Raw genomic sequence first — 16,592 nt, 5'->3', positions numbered from 1 at the left:
TATAATTTATGTACTCTTTAACCTCAAATGCTCATCTTGCGCTAAAACAGTCGAAAAACTCCATCTCATTTTCTCCTCTAACTTCAAAATCATCCGACACCATCAGCAGAAGTACCTTTACAAAAAAGGTAAAACAAGTCAGACGATTTTGAAGTTGGAGGAGAAAATGAGAATTTTTCGACCTACCCTAACTGTTTTAGCGCAAGATGAGTTCAAAGCTGATTCGACCTACCCTAACTGTTTTGAACCAGAGTGCAAAGAGTACGCATGCGTATCACAGAGCTAGCACATGAAGAGCATTTGAGGGTTTTTTTTTAGAAAATAACTGATTGTTTCACTAGATAACAACCTTCAATCCTTTGATCTCCATTGAAGTCCACTATATGGAAAAATATCCTATAATGCTCTCCTCAAAAAAACTAATTTCTTAGCAACTTAAGAAAGACATGAGCATCTTGGATGACACGGGGGTTAGTAAATTACAAAGAAGTTCTTATTCTGAAGTGAACTAATCCTTCAACTTGATCTTTAAGGTGTTGCATAAGTCACGTACATTGTTTCCCCTTAAGTTTTGCATACAAGTGTTTTCTCTGGAAAAATCTGAAGAAACCTCTTACCTTGTTTTACTTGTTCTCCCAGGTCTTTTTTGTAATCCATCTGCACTCTGGGCCCATGGTCAACTCATTACTACCCATCGTTGACTCCGATCCCCTTCTGACCTGTGACCTAATGGACGGAAGGGACGCCTTCTTGACATTAGCACGGGATAAGCACTGGGAGTTCAGCTCTTTGCGGCGTTGCAAGTGGAGCACCATGTGCATGCTAGTGGAATTACATAACCAGGGCCAGGACCGCTTTGTCTACACCTGCAACGAATGTAAACACCATGTCGAGACACGCTGGCACTGTACAGTCTGTGAGGTAAGATACAGAAGCTCCTGTAACACACTACAGCTGTCCTTTATGATCAGTTCCTGTCATTCCTTGGTTAATCACTGTGCTCTCATCTTTCCTCAGGACTTTGACTTGTGCATTAGTTGCTACAACACTAAGGGCCACGAGCACCAGATGGTTAAGTGGGGTCTGGGTTTGGACGACGACAACAACAGTCAAAGTGGCGAGGCCTCCAAGAGTCCTCAGGAGAGTCGGCGTCTGAGCATCCAGCGTTGCATTCAGTCTCTGGTGCATGCCTGCCAGTGCCGCAACGCCAACTGCTCCCTGCCGTCTTGCCAGAAGATGAAGCGTGTGGTGCAGCACACCAAGGGCTGCAAGCGCAAGACAAACGGCGGCTGTCCGGTGTGCAAGCAGCTCATTGCGCTCTGCTGCTATCATGCCAAGCACTGTCAGGAGAACAAGTGCCCCGTGCCCTTCTGCCTCAATATCAAGCACAAACTGCGTCAGCAACAACTGCAGCACAGGCTCCAGCAGGCGCAAATGATGCGGAGACGCATGGCCACTATGCAGGGCCGAGCCATGCCTCAGAGCCTGCCGTCACCACCTGCGTCGACAGCCCCCAGCACGCCCACCTCGCATCAGCAACCCAACACCCCTCAGACGCCCCAACCGTTGTCCAACCAGCCGACAACTCCCAACGCGGGCGTCATGTCCCCGACCTATCCCAGTACACCTCGCAATGGGCAGCCCCCTCCTCAAAATTCACAGGGCAAACCTGGCCCACAGGCTTCTCCACTACACCAGCAGCAGTCTCCGCTCCCGCAACCTCCCCAGCAGCAGCAGCCACCGCAGCAGCCTCCGCAACAACAGCCTCCGCCTATGGCGGTCAAAATGGCACGGCACATAGAAATGGTCGCGCAGGCTCAACACCAACAGAACTATCGCATGACCATGAACGGCCTTCCCATGAACCACCAGCAGCCACGCATGCAAGGCCCCATGCAGCCGCCCATGCAGCACGTCGGGCCACGCGGGCAACAGGTCATGCCGCAGATGCCGCAAGGACAGTGGACCGGAGGTCCTCAACCAGGCATGCAAGCGGCTCCGCAGCAGGTTGCTCCGCAACAAACCCCACCGGGTGCGCCGCAGACCATGCCTATGCAGCGCCCCACGATGCCCCAGCAAGCGGCACAGCCGCGCATGATGGTGCCCACACAGGGCCCGCGACCGCAAGCACCCCAGAGACCCGGAGCCATCGCCCCCAATGCCTTGCAAGACCTGCTACGCACCCTCAAGTCGCCCAGCTCGCCGCAACAACAGCAGCAGGTGTTGAACATCCTCAAATCGAACCCGCAACTCATGGCCGCCTTCATCAAACAAAGGACCGCGAAGTACCACGCCAACCAGCCGCAGCAGCAGCAACAAGCGCAACAGGGCATGCATGCAGCGCAGCAGCCGATGCAGAACATAGCAGCCATGCAGGGAGTGCCGCGACCTGTCATGGCACCGCAGCAGCAGACCGCACCGCAAGGCATGGCAGCTCTCGGACCGCAGGGTCAACTCATGAACCCTGCGCATGCCAACAACCCACAGCTTCAGGCGATATACCGCCATCAGCTGCTGCGGCAGCAGCAGCAGCAGCAACAACAGCAACAGCAGCAGGGAGTGATGCCGCAGGCACATGGCCAGTTCCCGCAGGCACAAGGCACTGCTACCAACTACACGCAACTGCGGCAGCAGCAACAACTGGCCATGCAAGGAACGGGTGGACCTATGGGCCAGCTTCCCCCTATGGCCCAAATGGGGCAGGCCGGGATGGGAATGGACGGCACGTCCAATCTCCTGCACCAACGCATGCTCCAGCAACAGCAGCAGCTTCCGCAACAGCAGGTTGTCCTCAAGCCTCCGATGGGCTCTCCGGCGCAACCAAGTCCCATGAGCCCGCAAACTCACCTGCTTTCCGGCCAGCCCCAAGGCGCGCACCTTCAAGGCCAACCCATGGCTAATGCACTCAGTAATCAGGTGTGCTCGCCGGCCCCCGTACAGTCGCCCAGACCTCCGTCGCAGCAGCCTCCGCCACATTCCAGTCCTTCCCCGCAGATTCAGCCACAGCCGTCGCCGCACAACACGGGATCGCCACACCCTGGTCTGACGACGCCCATGCCTGGCTCTATGGAGCAGGCGCACCTGGGCGGACCCGAGCAGAGTGCCATGCTCCCGCAACTTAACACGCCCAACCGCGGAGGGCTGCCCAGTGACTTAGGCTTGGTGGGAGACACGACGGGAGACACGCTGGAGAAATTTGTGGAGGGATTGTAGCGTTTACTGGGAGACTCCACCCACCACAGTCTCCCCGTTCCTCTTTTTTTTTGTGGCTCTGTTGTTTTTTTTTCTCTAATATTCCCGAATTTTTTTGTACTGACATGTAAAAAGTTTGAAGAAATGTATGGAAAAAAAAAAAAAAAAAAAAAAAAAAAAAAAATTTATGTCGACATGGAATAGGGAATGTTGATGTTTCCTAAAAACAAAAGACTGATTTCTTCCTTTTCAGAGGGATTTGAAAAATTGTTGTTTAAAAGAAATATAAATCACAAAGAATATATTTTTTGTTCAGTTTAGACCTATGTGTGGTCAGTGTTTTTTGTTTCGGGGGAGGGTGGTCTGGTTTCATGCCTTTTCTTTTTTTTAAGAAAATTACGAAACTTCATTATATTATTCGTACCTTTTTGTTTTATACCTTATCTAACTTTGCAGCATTTTTGTGTTGAAAGATTGTAAAATAATTTGTCTGGGAGTTCGGGTCAGGGTCTCTCCGCTCTGTCTGTCATCCTTCCTGGCGATTGTATTCTAGTGTTGTACCATTTTTTCAGACATGCATTTGGAGGTATTTCCTCCTTTCCTCATTGTGAAGTTTGTATGAGGAGAACTGTTTGTTTGTATTGATAGGAACTGTGCATACGCATGTATGCAGACACACACACGCGCGCATCAGTCAGACAATACCAATACGGCACCGACCCCAAGAGGACATGTACACATTTACAACATCTCACTGGCCTGGATCCAGAGGTTCTGTCTTGCAGATGTAGAATATTGTTGCTTTCTGTCCTAATTTTGTCATACAGATATATAAATATAAAGAGAGCTAGAGAGAAAGAGGGAAAGAGACGGGCCCCTAAGCTGAGCAGGAGGGAATGGGCGATCACTGGTTGACTGCTTGTTGGAAACACAGAATGGATTCTGCTATTGACCCTCATTCCTCTCACACAAACTTGAACGGGGGCTCTACTTTTTCCCTTAATGTAAATCATGCAAGTTATTAAGCAAAGTACTATAAATATAAGGAAGAGAGAATGGAATCACTGTATAAACTGGTTGAAAAAAAAACTTATTTCTTACTTATATACCATATTGTTAAATAAACTGTGTGCAACAGATCAAAATCATGTGTGGTCTATGTTATGTAAACGTTATGTGTAAATTAACGCTAGGCTGTGGCGTCCTTTGACTTATTCAACAAAATACATAATTTAACTTCAAATAGTTATTTAAAACATGTCGTGTAGTTTACCATCTTTTAGCAATTTCGCCATTTCGTAAGTTCAGTCACATGACGCGAAGATGTTTCGCAATCGACGCAGTCAATGCGTCAACGCGTACTGGACGTCACCGGAAGTAGACAGCGGCGGGACAGTATTTTGAAACAACCGTCGCTGAAGCTCATTTTATAAGAAAAACGTCGTTTTACGACATTGTTTTACAGACATTCAATGAAGTGAGTTTTCCCAACTGTCTGTGTTCACGTTGTTATGAAATAAATCGCAATAAACGTACGTTAACCGATATAATTAGGTTCGAGTCAAATGTAAACAAAGGCAAACATGATGTATTTCGTCAGTAACGTTATCTATGCAATTTAAATTTGTAGCTTCGTTCATTTTATCCATTCAAATGAAGTTTAGTGATCTATATAATAACAGACACATGTGACAGATCATGTGTGTTGGGCTCGTATCATGGACGACTCGGATCAGGACTTCACCGACCTGTGTTCTCGTCTCCTCAAAAGAGTGAGGAAGAAAGGACCAGGATCAGGAGATGAGAAAAGATCAGCAGCCAAGGATGAAGAGCCATCCTCACCCTCTTCTAAACGAAACCCTCTTAAGAGGAGAAAGAAGACCAGGGATGCTAGTAAGACTGAAATAAACAGTAAGATCAACGGCAGGACTCAGACTGTGACGTTAGAGACTGGTGATGCTTCCCAGCCTGTTCCTAAAGTGTCAGGCACTGAGAAGGTCAAAGATGTAGTGATCCGGAGAATGCAGCGGTTTAAGAGAAACAGTCCTGAGAGGCTCCAGCATGCACACACCAACCAAACAACCACAGAGCTTGATGGAAACTGTCCCACCCCTGCTGGGATCCGGCACTCTGGTATGCTGTCAAACTGGGGTTTTCAACCCACGGATCCACCCAGTTTCTTAATTTCATAAAAACATGAACTTGCTTTACCACATTATGTAATGTAGTGCAAGTCATTAGGTAGAAAAAGTAAAATTGTCATCATTTACTCACTTTCATGTTGTTCCAAACATGTATGAGTTTCTATCTTCTGTTGAGAACAAAAGAAGATATTTCGAAGAATGTTGGTGACCAGACAGCTGACGGTAGCCATTGACTTCAAAACCATACATGGACGTCAGTGGCTACTGTCAACTGTTTGGTTTACAACATTATTCAAAATATCTTTTATTGTGTTCAGCATAAGAAAGAAATGCATACAGGTTTGTAACGACGTGAAGGTGAGTAAATTTTCCTTTTTTGGGTGAACTATCCCTGTAATTTATTAGTTTATTATCAGATCATTTCTGTTATACAACCATCAGCAATAAATATTTTTACTTCGGTTGGGCTAGTATGGGTAGTAATCATGATTTCATGATTTTCCCTCCACCAAAAAATAAATTTGTAAGTAATATTGTGAATAAAAATCGCAATGTATTATATATAAAATATTTACGTAAGTGTTTATATATAAAACAATAAACATATACATTTTATTTTTTAATTTAAAGTGCAATAATAACTGTAATTGACTCTTATTAACTCCATACGTTAATATTTCTTAATGTAATCCATTATTATCATTATGCATTCATTTATTGAGTTAATTAGTTATTATTATTATTATAATATATATATATATGTTTTTACCTTTTTTGAAGCCATAAACTGTGGTGTACAGTTCAAAACAGTGATCACTTTGTAACTTGCAACCAAAATCAACACAATTTACAAAACTAAATATTGTAAATCAAATATATGTTTTTTTATGGCTTGAAATGTTATATATGATTCCTCTGAAGTGATTCTAATATGCTGATTTATAATCAGTGTTGAAAACAGTTGGGCTGCGTATTATTATTATTATTATTATTATTATTATTATTTATTTATTTATTTATTTATTTATTTTGCTTTTTTGTGCTACTTTTTCAGGAATCTTGGATTAATAAAAAGTTAAAAAGAACAGCATTTATTCAAAATATAAATCTTTTTTTAACAATAATAAGTCTTTCCTATCAAAGTATTAATGAAACTATTAAGAATAAAACTTTACTGACCCCAAACTTTTGAACTGCAGTGTATATTGTTAGAAAAGATTTCTATTTGAAATAAATGCTGTTTTTTTTTACTTTTTATTCATCTAAGCATGCTGAAAAAAAAGTGTCAAAGATTCCAAAAAAGCCCCCCAATATTAGGCAGCACAACTGTTTCCAAAATTGATTATAAATCAGCATATTAAAATGATTTCTGAAGGATCATGTGACACTGAAGACTGGAGTAATGATGCTGAAAATTCAGCTTTGCATCCCTAGAATAAATTAGATTTTAATGTATATTAAAATAGAAAAATATTATTTTACATTGTAATAATATTTCACAATGCTAAATTTTTTTCTGTGTTTTTGATCAAATAAACACAGCCTTGATTAGCATAAGAAAGTCAAATAATGTGCTCCTACAGAGGATGTGAGCGGTGATGAAGCCCTGGCTCTTCAGCTGCAGCAGGAGTTGGACCGTGAGGCTCGGGCCTCTGGAAACGTAGAAGATGAAGGATTGTTCTTCTGCCAGCTCTGTCAGAAAGATCTGTCAGCCATGAGCCCCTCGCTACGTACTCAGCACATCAACAGGTGCGTCACCATCACTATATGCACTACATTATGAGATATCATTTATATTCCACACACAAACAATGTGGCATGAGTTTCGCATTTGTCATCTGCCTCGTTCTTTTGCTTTCCAGATGTCTAGATGCAAGCGAGAGCAGCGCTCCTTCAGCATCCCATCATTCACAGCCCAGACCACGGGTTCCAGAGTGTCCCATTTGTGGAAAGAGTTTTCAGTCGGAAAAAAGCCGTTCTGCCCACCTAAAGCGTTGCTCGACTGATTTGGGTGTGAAACCAAATGATCTTGTCCTGGCTTTAAGGAGACAGGCTGCTGAGACTCCAAGCGACAGCACTACCAATCAGTCGTAAGTCTTTCTTTTCTTTTCTTTTTTATTAATATGTAATAGATGCTTATTTAAAAATTGACTTTACGTGTTCTATCTCTCTACAGACAGCAAATAGTTAGTGGTACCACAGCTAGGAAGGATGGCATTCCTGTAAAAAAGAAAACGAGGAGGAAAGCCCAGAAGTTGGATGAGGACACCATGATGGCACTGGCTCTGTCCCGGTCTTTACTCGAGCAGGAAATGGAGAAGAAGCGAGAGCTGGAGGAAGAGAGGGAGATGCTGGCTCAGCTCTCCAGTCCTCCTGCAACTGTGGCTCCTGTCTTACATTGGAAACCTGGTGCAGGTAAACTTACTTATTTCTTATGAACATATGCAGGTTATTGCACACAGTGCATCATTCCTGTTGTCTTTCAGGTAAGGGCCGTGGGAAGAGAAGGAAAGGAGCGTCTCCTGTCCATCCACCACTTCTTCTCATACAGGACCCTCAGACAGCACTGAACCGTCTACAGGAGCGGGTTTCATCTCTTCTGCTTCATTCCAGACCCCCTTCTCCACCAACACCAACTCTCTCCGCTTCCGCTCTCCCTCTTCATTCTCACGCCCCCCCTCTGGGACAAAAGTGCTCTTCGTGGAGGAGGACCAGACTCAATTTCGGAGTTCTACACCTCAGAGCTTAGCAACTTTATACAGCCATGGGTTGCACCAGAGGTGAGATATTTACTATCTTAAAGGGATAGTTCACCCAAAAATGAAAATTCTGTCAATAATTACTCACCCTCATGTCGTTCCAAACCCATAAGGCCTTTGTTCATCTTCAGAACACAAATTACGATATTTTTGATAAAATCTGAGTTTTCTGACCCTGCATAGGTTGTTGTTTTGTCTGTCTTTGCACAAAAAAAAGTATTCTCATAGCTTCATAACATTACGGTTGAACCACTGGACTATTTTAACAAAGTCCTTACTACCTTACTGTGCCGTTTGAACGTTTCAGTTGCATTAATTTATGTTTTAAAGATGAACCGAAGTCTTATGGGTTTGGAAGGACATGAGGGTGACTAATTCACCTTGTCTTATTATGGACAATTCAACAGTGTTTATTAGTTAAAAGAAAAAAAGTAAAAAAAAAAATGTAATAAAATGCAGTAACTAAAGATTTGACTAAAAACATGAATCCACATTGTTCAACAATAAGGCGATACACTGTATTTTGTCCAAAAATATTTTATAAAATAGAAATAAATATGCTATAAGTTGTTGCATCATATAATTTGTTTTTAATTTGCAATACAATAATAGGTTTAAAAGTATCCATGACAACTATAAATTTGTATTTTTACTGATTTAAAAAAAATAAATTGAAAACTGTCAACAAAAATTTGATTTTTTTTTTTTTTTTTTTAATCAAAATGTAGTGCTTGTAAATTGGATTTCATTAAAAGCAAAGTAACTTTTTAGCTTATAAAATAATGAAATACAAATCATTAGTTAGGAATCTAATTAGTTATGAAACTAATTGTATTGTTACTTAAGTTCTGCATATCTTATAGACGTCAAACAGTAAGATTTTTTTCTGCTAGTCTGCTGAATTGGGCCCTTAGTTATTTAGATTTTTACTTCGCCTGCCAACATTTTCCTTTGCAGCCATTAAAAATTATTGTCTCAGAAAATATTTTACGAGAAAAGTCTCTTAAGCTTACCAAGTTATGTAATTTGATCAAAAACAGTAATAATTGTGAAATATTATTACAGTTTAAAATAACAATTTTCTATCTGAATACATTTTAAAATGTTTATTTTTGTGATGGCTAAGCTGAATGTTCAGCATCATTTCTCTAGTTTTCAGTGTCAGGATTCTTTGATGAATAGAAATGCACTGAATATTATGTTTACCTCAGAAATGCATCACATTGCAGAAGTTGAGAGTGTTGTAGATGCTGTTTCTTAATCTGTCTTTCCATTATTACTTCAGAGAGAAAAGGTTAAGTCTCTTGAAGTAACTCCAGTCAAGAAACCTCCAGCTGTGAGCTCAGATTCAGTCCAGGAAAAGCTTTTAGATCAGAGCCCAGCACAACACCGGACTACCCGTCCTCTCACCCCCTGTTCGGGTACACCAGGCAGCCAGGCTTTGCAGGACCTGGTGGAGCTTGCAGAGGAAGGCATGACCCTCACCCAGTATGGATACACAGCATCTGCGCCCACAGGGGACAAGTCAGGTAACATTGGTGTCCTGTCACAAAAAGACTTTTTTTTTTTATTCTCAGGCTTACATTGTCCCATGTTCTTTAGTTAAGGACAGTGCTGTGAATGAACTTCCCTCGAGTGGATTTGTTCCAGAGACTAATGACAAGAAGACACCCAAGAAATCCTCAGTAAGAATTTCCTTCAGTGTATCCAATTTTACTCAGTGAAACTCAGATCTTTTCTAAATCTTACATTTTTGTGTTTTTCAGGTGTATGTTTTAAAGCTAGCGTCAGATCTGAGCAGCATGGTGAACAACCCTCAACTCAGCGATGTGCAGTTACAGGTAGACAGTGGGGACGTTTTCTTCACGCATTCGTTTATGCTGTACACACGATGCCCCCTGCTGGCCAACATGGTTAGTGCATCAGTTCACTGACACCATAAGCATGAACTAGTCAAGAAGTGCAGATGAATAAATAAGCTGTTACCATGTGTTTGTAGGTTCACGATTCAGGTTTTGGCGTTCAGGAGGAGGGCATGCCTGTCGCACAGAGGGTGTTGTTGGGTAACGTGCTTGGGGAGGCAGTACTGGCCCTCCTGCAGTATCTTTACACAGCCCACTGTCCTCTGACAGACACACTTCTGCCACATATGCAAGAGCTTGCCGATAGGTCAGTATGAAGATCCTTATGGTGCAGTTTAACTATTACAATTATGCCCCAATCAGAGCTGACACCAGGGCACCTACATTCAGGGGGGCATTTGTATTTCTAGTGGTGGGAATTGGGTGGGAATCGTGTGCAGTTGCTGATCCACACAAAATCATGCAGGCGATTTTCGTATTGTGCATATTGTGGGCCCCCCCGATGCTGGCCCTGGTGCCAATCCTAGTCGATATAAATTGATTCTAGGATAGTAAATCTGTGCAATATTTCAGGTTTGGTTTGCCTGAGCTGCAGCAGCAGTGTGAGGAATATTCTGGAAGTGTGGAGGAAAACCCAAGAGGCATGTTTCCAGACCCTGAGCCTCATCTCGGAGACCAAGAAGACCAGAAAATGGCTGAAAGCAACTTCTTGGAGCTCCTCCAATCAATGTGGCAGCATGGGGACAGCGAAGAAGAGGATGATTTTAAAGAGACTGCCGGAGAGGAACGAGACATGGAAGAGGAGCAAGAGACAGGTGATGGAGAGGAAGAGGATCGGGTGGATGAGGAAGAGCTTGACGAGATCTATGAGTTTGCAGCGACACAAAGAAAGATGGAGACGATGTTGGAGACTGCAACCGAGACCGAGGAAGAGGAGGGAGATGCAAATGCATCCCTTGGAAATGAGAAGAAAGATAAAGGGAAGGAGAAAAACGAGTCAGAATCCCTCTCAGAGAAATCTGCCGGCAGTTGCCATAGTAACAAACAAGGCGTGGATGGGACGGAGGCTGCCATGGTAACAAGTCCAAACCCCGATTTGGAGACTGAGAGAGTTTGTTTGATTCCAGAATTAGATGAAAACACAGACCCGGATGCCAGTCTGGATAAAAGTTATGACCACTTATTCTCCCAGTCTGTAGGGGAATACATGGAACCGTCACAAACGCCAGCATCCTGCTCTCAGCAACAACAAAACAAGCCATCGCGCACACCACAGCTAAACAAACCTGCCCCATTTCGCCCGTCGTGTGTCAGTGAGGTGATTGACCTGTCTATAAGCCCTCCACCAAGCTCAAATGTGTCAGGTGAGACTTCCTTCCCAATGCCTGGAGTGTCTCCTGTTCCTCATGAGGGTGAAAATAGATCTCCACTAACAAAAGGCAATTCAGGATCCCAGAGAATTGAAAACCCCAAATCCCCTTCAGAATCTCAAAGCAAACAGGTTGAGCTCATTGTGCTCTCAGACTCCGGTGATGAAATGGAAGTGGACGGTGGCCACAGTGCTGAACATGCTTTCGAATCTCCCTCAGAACCTCCTCAGACGTTCACAAGCTATGCTTGCAAAGTCTCAGAGAATAGTTTCAAAGAATCTGGATCCCAAGGCCTGGCCAGCAAACAGGTAAATGCTTCTAAGCAGGTGGAGACTCGTATAGAAGCCAAGTCTGACCATTCAGAGCAGCGTAGCCCTGGGATTGCGAATGAAAGCGCGTTTGATGGCTCTGCTGAGGTTTCCTGGCTGATTCCAGCCACTCCGGTACCGTCCACACGCTGTAGCTCTGCCCAGACCTGCATCAGCATGCGTCGAACCCAACTCTTCCCCAAGTCATCATCCTCTTCTTCCTCTTCCTCCGTCTCGGACAGTTTGAAACCTGCTAGCTTTGGTTCTTCAATCAAACCGGTACCCTTGCCCAAATTCCACAAATCAGATCAGAGTCCTTCTAAAGAACTTCGTAGCACTGATACGGATTGTTCTCCAGGTTATCAGAGACCACTTCACCATCTAAGACTGTCTCAGGTTCCTTCAACAGATGTTTCTCACAGTTCCCACATTGACACCGTCATGAGACGTCCAACACAGGGTGTCCCCAAGCCCTCAAGTAGCACTCCTCTCCATTCAGACTCTTCCTTACAGCGTCAGATCCCGTTTGGCTCCCCTATGGTTGATGACTGTGAGGTTCGGCTTAGGCATAGTAAAGATAATTCTAGATCCTTCGGTAGTCAGGTGAAGGTTGGGTTAATGTCTCTACAACTAAGTTCTTCATCCTCTAGTAAAACACCTGAGAAGATGCAAAGTAGCTCCCCTCCGCAGGGATGCTCCAGTCCGTCTACAAACTCTCAAAGCTACAGTTGTCCAGAAAGATCAAGAGAGAGTGAGAACAATGGGATAGAGGGAATGGAATTGGGAGAGAATCCAAATCAAAGTGTTGAAGAATTGGTGGAGATTGGGGAAAACTCTTTTTGTGACATGGATGGGTTTGGAAGAGGAGTTGGAGAAGAGAATTCAAATCAAAGTGTTGAAGAATTGGTGGAGATTGCGGGAAACTCATTAAATGACATGGATGAGCCAAAGAGAAGAGATGAAAGTCCTAATCAAAGTGTTGATGAAAATGATGATATTGCAGGAAACTCCTGTGACATAGATGGGTCTAGAAGAGGAGTGGTAGAAGAGAATCCAAATCATAGTGTTGACGAAGTGGTGGCTGCAGGAAACTCATATTGTGAAATGGACGAGCCTCCTATAGCGTTTGATGACTCCTGGGGTTTGAATGGAGGGGTTGGAAGCCAGAAACCCCGTTTTAGTCTACGACTTGACAGCAGTGAAGGTACAGTCAGTCCACCAGGTCTCGAGAGTAAGGGACCAATGTTCACATCTCCTCTTGCATCTGGAGCTTGTAATAAAACTCCTGATCCAAGTCCAGGTCCTTTGAATCACAGCCTACCTCATCCTGACATGTGGGATGATTGGGAGGAGGAAGAGGTGGCTCCCCTTCCACTTTCTCAGAGATTGGCAGCTCCCTCTGCCAAGAGAGTTGCTGAACTGAAGACTCCAGGTAAGACAAGTTGTCCGTATTATCGTGTTAATTATGTTTCCCCTGGAACCCCCTTGTTGACATTGGTTGTTAATTATGCATTCAGAAAGCACTTTTTGTTTAAGAAAACCTTCTTAAAATCAACTTCATCTTTCTGGACAGTTGCTTGCAGAAAGAGGGATAAAGCACCACTGGTGCCCATCACTCCCATGCCAGGCTTCTCTGATATGGACACACCAGAGCTCAAAAACAGACTTAACAGGTGAGCATAAAAACAATGTTTAGACGCATGAATGCCATTGCAAAGTAGGTTGGAGTTTCAGAAGCAGAGTAATTCACAGTTAAAGGGACAGTTCACCAAAAAAATGAAAATTCTGTCATTGATTACTCACCCTCAAGTCATTCCAAACCTGTAAGACCTTCGTTCATCTTCAGAACGCAAATTAAGATATTTTTGATGAAATCCGAGAGCTTTTTGACACTGCAACTACCACTTTCAAGGCCCAAAAAGGTAGTAAGGACATCATTAAAATGAGTCCATGTGACATCAGTGGTTCAACCATAATGTTATAAAGCTACGAAAATACAAAAAAAAAAAAAAAAAAGGGACTTCATTCATGTGTCAGTCTTCGCCGTGTGTTCACAAGAGTCACATCTCTCTCTGTCAAATGGTTCCATATATTGACAAGGGGTAGGCACATTATAAAATAAGTTTAGACCAAATTAACTTCATATAAAGTTTAAGCATTCACTATATTCAACATGCAAATGAAAATCAAATCCAGATTGTTGTGTGTTTCTGGCCTCACAACCAAACCAATACGTTCAGTAAAACAGAGCTGCGAAATGTTTTTTTTGTTTTGTTTTTGTTTTTTTTGACCAGGTTCGGCGTGCGCCCGCTCCCCAAGAAGCAGATGGTTCTGAAGCTGAAAGAGATCCATCACTACACCCACCAGCTGCAGAGCTCAGAGTCAGAGGAGGAGACCTCTGGACCCCAACGCCCCCCAAATGCCTCCAATTCCCGATCTGCTCTGCTCTCCTTTAAGCAGCCAACAGCGCCCTCTAGTGTCTCACCTGTGAAACTACTACCAAGTGAAGAAGATGAGCTTTTATCAGCCTCACAAAACTCAAACACATCCTCCACTGCGGAGTCTGACAGGTATAGTTTCTCCAACTATCTACACAATTAATACTACAATGAAACTTCATTTAACCCTTATCGTTTTTCCAGGTCAAACCCAGAGCTGTGTGTGTCCGAAGACGACGACTCGGACAACGAGGGCATCACGGCGTCTCAGGCTGTCGTGCGCGAGAAGGACAAACTCCTCGCAGTTCGTCAGTTCATCCTATCCGATCCCAAACTGTACGCGCAAGTGTTGCAGTACCAGCCTCTTTCCCTGGCAGAGCTGCAGTCCAGCTTGAAAGCGGCAGGCATCAGGTTAGGTGCTGCTAAACTGTTAGACTTTCTGGATTCTCAGTGCATTACGTTTAGTACGGCCAAACAGGGCCAGAATGCATCTTCCCGCAGGAAACGACGTGTGAAAACGGCAACCAACGCAGCTGGTGCAGCCGGAAGAGGGAGGAAAAAAAGCAGCTAAACCCAATGGAGGAATTGCATGAGGGCTGAAATGAAATAATGTGGTAAAGCTACATGGTTTTAAGAATAAGTTGTTGAAGGACAATAATGGTTTCTGTTTCTGCTAAACACATCTGACACACACTCAGGGTCTTAAACCTTTCAGTGAAAGGATTTGAGTTAAATGCATTTGTTTCATTTTTTTTTTCTATCGGTTTCAAGGTTTTTTTTTTGTACAATGTTTGAAATGAAAATATTATTTTTAAATGAATTTAATTTAATGTCTGGATAATGTAATTAAAAAACATGTCTTAATGTATGTGTCACATGTTTGTAGACAAGAATTGGTTCAGTTTATCTGTTTTATGTTGTACATTTAATCCGCTTTAGATTACTTTAACCAAAATGTGGCTCTCAAACAAACTCCTTGCCAAAAAAAAGGTTACAAAAACAGTCAATAAATGTGCAGTCAACCAATTTTTCATGAATATAAATTAAGATTGTGAAACTATCAAGACTTTTTTTGCTTTGTGACAATATTTCATGACAAATAAATATATTTTACACAAGTAGCTTTAGCCTGTAATGCCAAAACAATTTATATTACATATATATGCAATATAATGTGTACTTAATTGCTTTAAAAATATTATTAAATTATTATTATAAAGTTTTTATTATAATAAAAATATTATAAAAATGTATTATTATAAAAAAATATATATATATACAGTATCTCACAAAGGTGAGTACACCCCTCACATTTCAGCAATCATTTTAGTATATCTTCTTAAGGGACAATACTATAGAAATGAAACTTGGATATATTTTAGAGTAGTCAATGTGCAGCTTGTATAGCAGTGTATATTTACTGTCCCCTGAAAACAACTCAACATACAGCCATTATTGTCAAAACAGCTGGCAACAAAAGTGAGTACACCCTAAGTGAACTTGTCAAAACTGTGTCCAAAGTGTCAATATTTTGTGTTAGCACCATTGTTATCTAGCACTGCCTTAATCATTCTGGCCAGAGCTGCACAGGTTGTTGCTGGGATCCTCTTCAAATCCTCTATAATGTCATCATGGAGCTGCTGGATGTTAGACACATGGTGCTTCTCCACCTCCGCTTGAGGATGCCCCATAGGTGCTCAGTAGGGTTCAGGTCAGATCACCTTCACCCGCACCTTCCTCAGCAAGGCAATTGTCATCTTGGTGGTGTGTTTGGGGTCATTATCATGTTGGAAAACTGCTGTTCGGCCCAGTTTCTGAAGGGAAGTCATCATGTTCTACTTCAGAAATGTACGGTACATAATGGAATCCATGTTTCCCTCAATAAACCGCAGCACCCAGTGCCAGCCCCAGACCATGATGCCACCACCACCATGCTTGACTGTAGGAGAACACAGTTTTCTTGGTACTCCTCACCAGGGCATCACCACACGTGCTGGACACCATCTGATTCAAACAAGTTTATCTTAGTCTCATCAGACCATAGGACATGGTTCCAGTAATTCATGCTCTTGGACAGGTTGTCTTCACGGGCTTTCTTGTAAGCCAGCTTCAGAAAAGGCTTCCTTCTCGGATGACGCCAATGCAAACCGACTTGTTGCAGTGTGCAGCGTACGGTCTGAGCACTGACAAGCTGACCTTCTATTTCTGCAACCTCTAAAGCAATGCTGGCAGCACTCATGCATCTGTCTTTTGATGCCAGGTTCTGCACCTGATGCACAGAACGAGCACTCAACTTCGTTGATCGACCCTTGCGAGGCCTATTCCGAATGGAACCCGTCTTGGAAAAACTCTGTATGACCCTGGCCACAGTACTGTAACTCAGTTTTAGGTTGTTACTGAACCTCTTATAGCCTAGACCATCTTTGTGGAGAGCAACAAATCTAATTCTCAAATCTTCAGAGAGTTCTTTGCCATGAGGTGCCTTGTTGAACATCCAGTGGTCAGTATGAGAGAATTAT

General features: G+C 43.1%; 2 protein-coding genes across 5 annotated transcripts in view; both read left to right on the top strand.

Moving 5' to 3' along the window:
- crebbpa (CREB binding protein a) overlaps positions 1-4,337 on the top strand; it is a 56,848-nt gene extending 52,511 nt beyond the window's left edge. For all 4 annotated transcript variants that reach the window (XM_051094513.1, XM_051094515.1, XM_051094512.1 and 1 more), the window contains 2 exons: positions 640-921; positions 1,018-4,337. In XM_051094513.1, the coding sequence (XP_050950470.1) occupies positions 640-921; positions 1,018-3,213 (2,478 nt within the window). In that variant the 3' untranslated portion in view covers positions 3,214-4,337. The remainder of the gene's footprint in view (positions 1-639; positions 922-1,017) is intronic.
- Positions 4,338-4,564: 227 nt separating this feature from the next.
- On the top strand, positions 4,565-15,194 carry slx4 (SLX4 structure-specific endonuclease subunit homolog (S. cerevisiae)). Its single transcript, XM_051094517.1, is given in 15 exon segments — positions 4,565-5,325; positions 6,920-7,085; positions 7,199-7,426; positions 7,513-7,751; positions 7,823-8,009; positions 8,011-8,116; positions 9,381-9,624; positions 9,698-9,780; positions 9,862-10,008; positions 10,095-10,264; positions 10,531-13,067; positions 13,209-13,308; positions 13,930-14,205; positions 14,278-14,641; positions 14,643-15,194. Coding segments are annotated over 15 exon segments (5,286 nt in total). The 5' UTR covers positions 4,565-4,910; the 3' UTR covers positions 14,667-15,194.
- The last annotated feature ends 1,398 nt before the right edge of the window (positions 15,195-16,592 follow it).

The sequence above is a fragment of the Labeo rohita genome, chromosome 22 (assembly GCF_022985175.1).
Source record: "Labeo rohita strain BAU-BD-2019 chromosome 22, IGBB_LRoh.1.0, whole genome shotgun sequence".
NCBI lineage: Eukaryota > Metazoa > Chordata > Actinopteri > Cypriniformes > Cyprinidae > Labeo > Labeo rohita.
The sequence above is the reverse complement of the archived record's forward strand: the minus strand, read 5'-3'. Positions and strand labels throughout refer to the sequence as shown.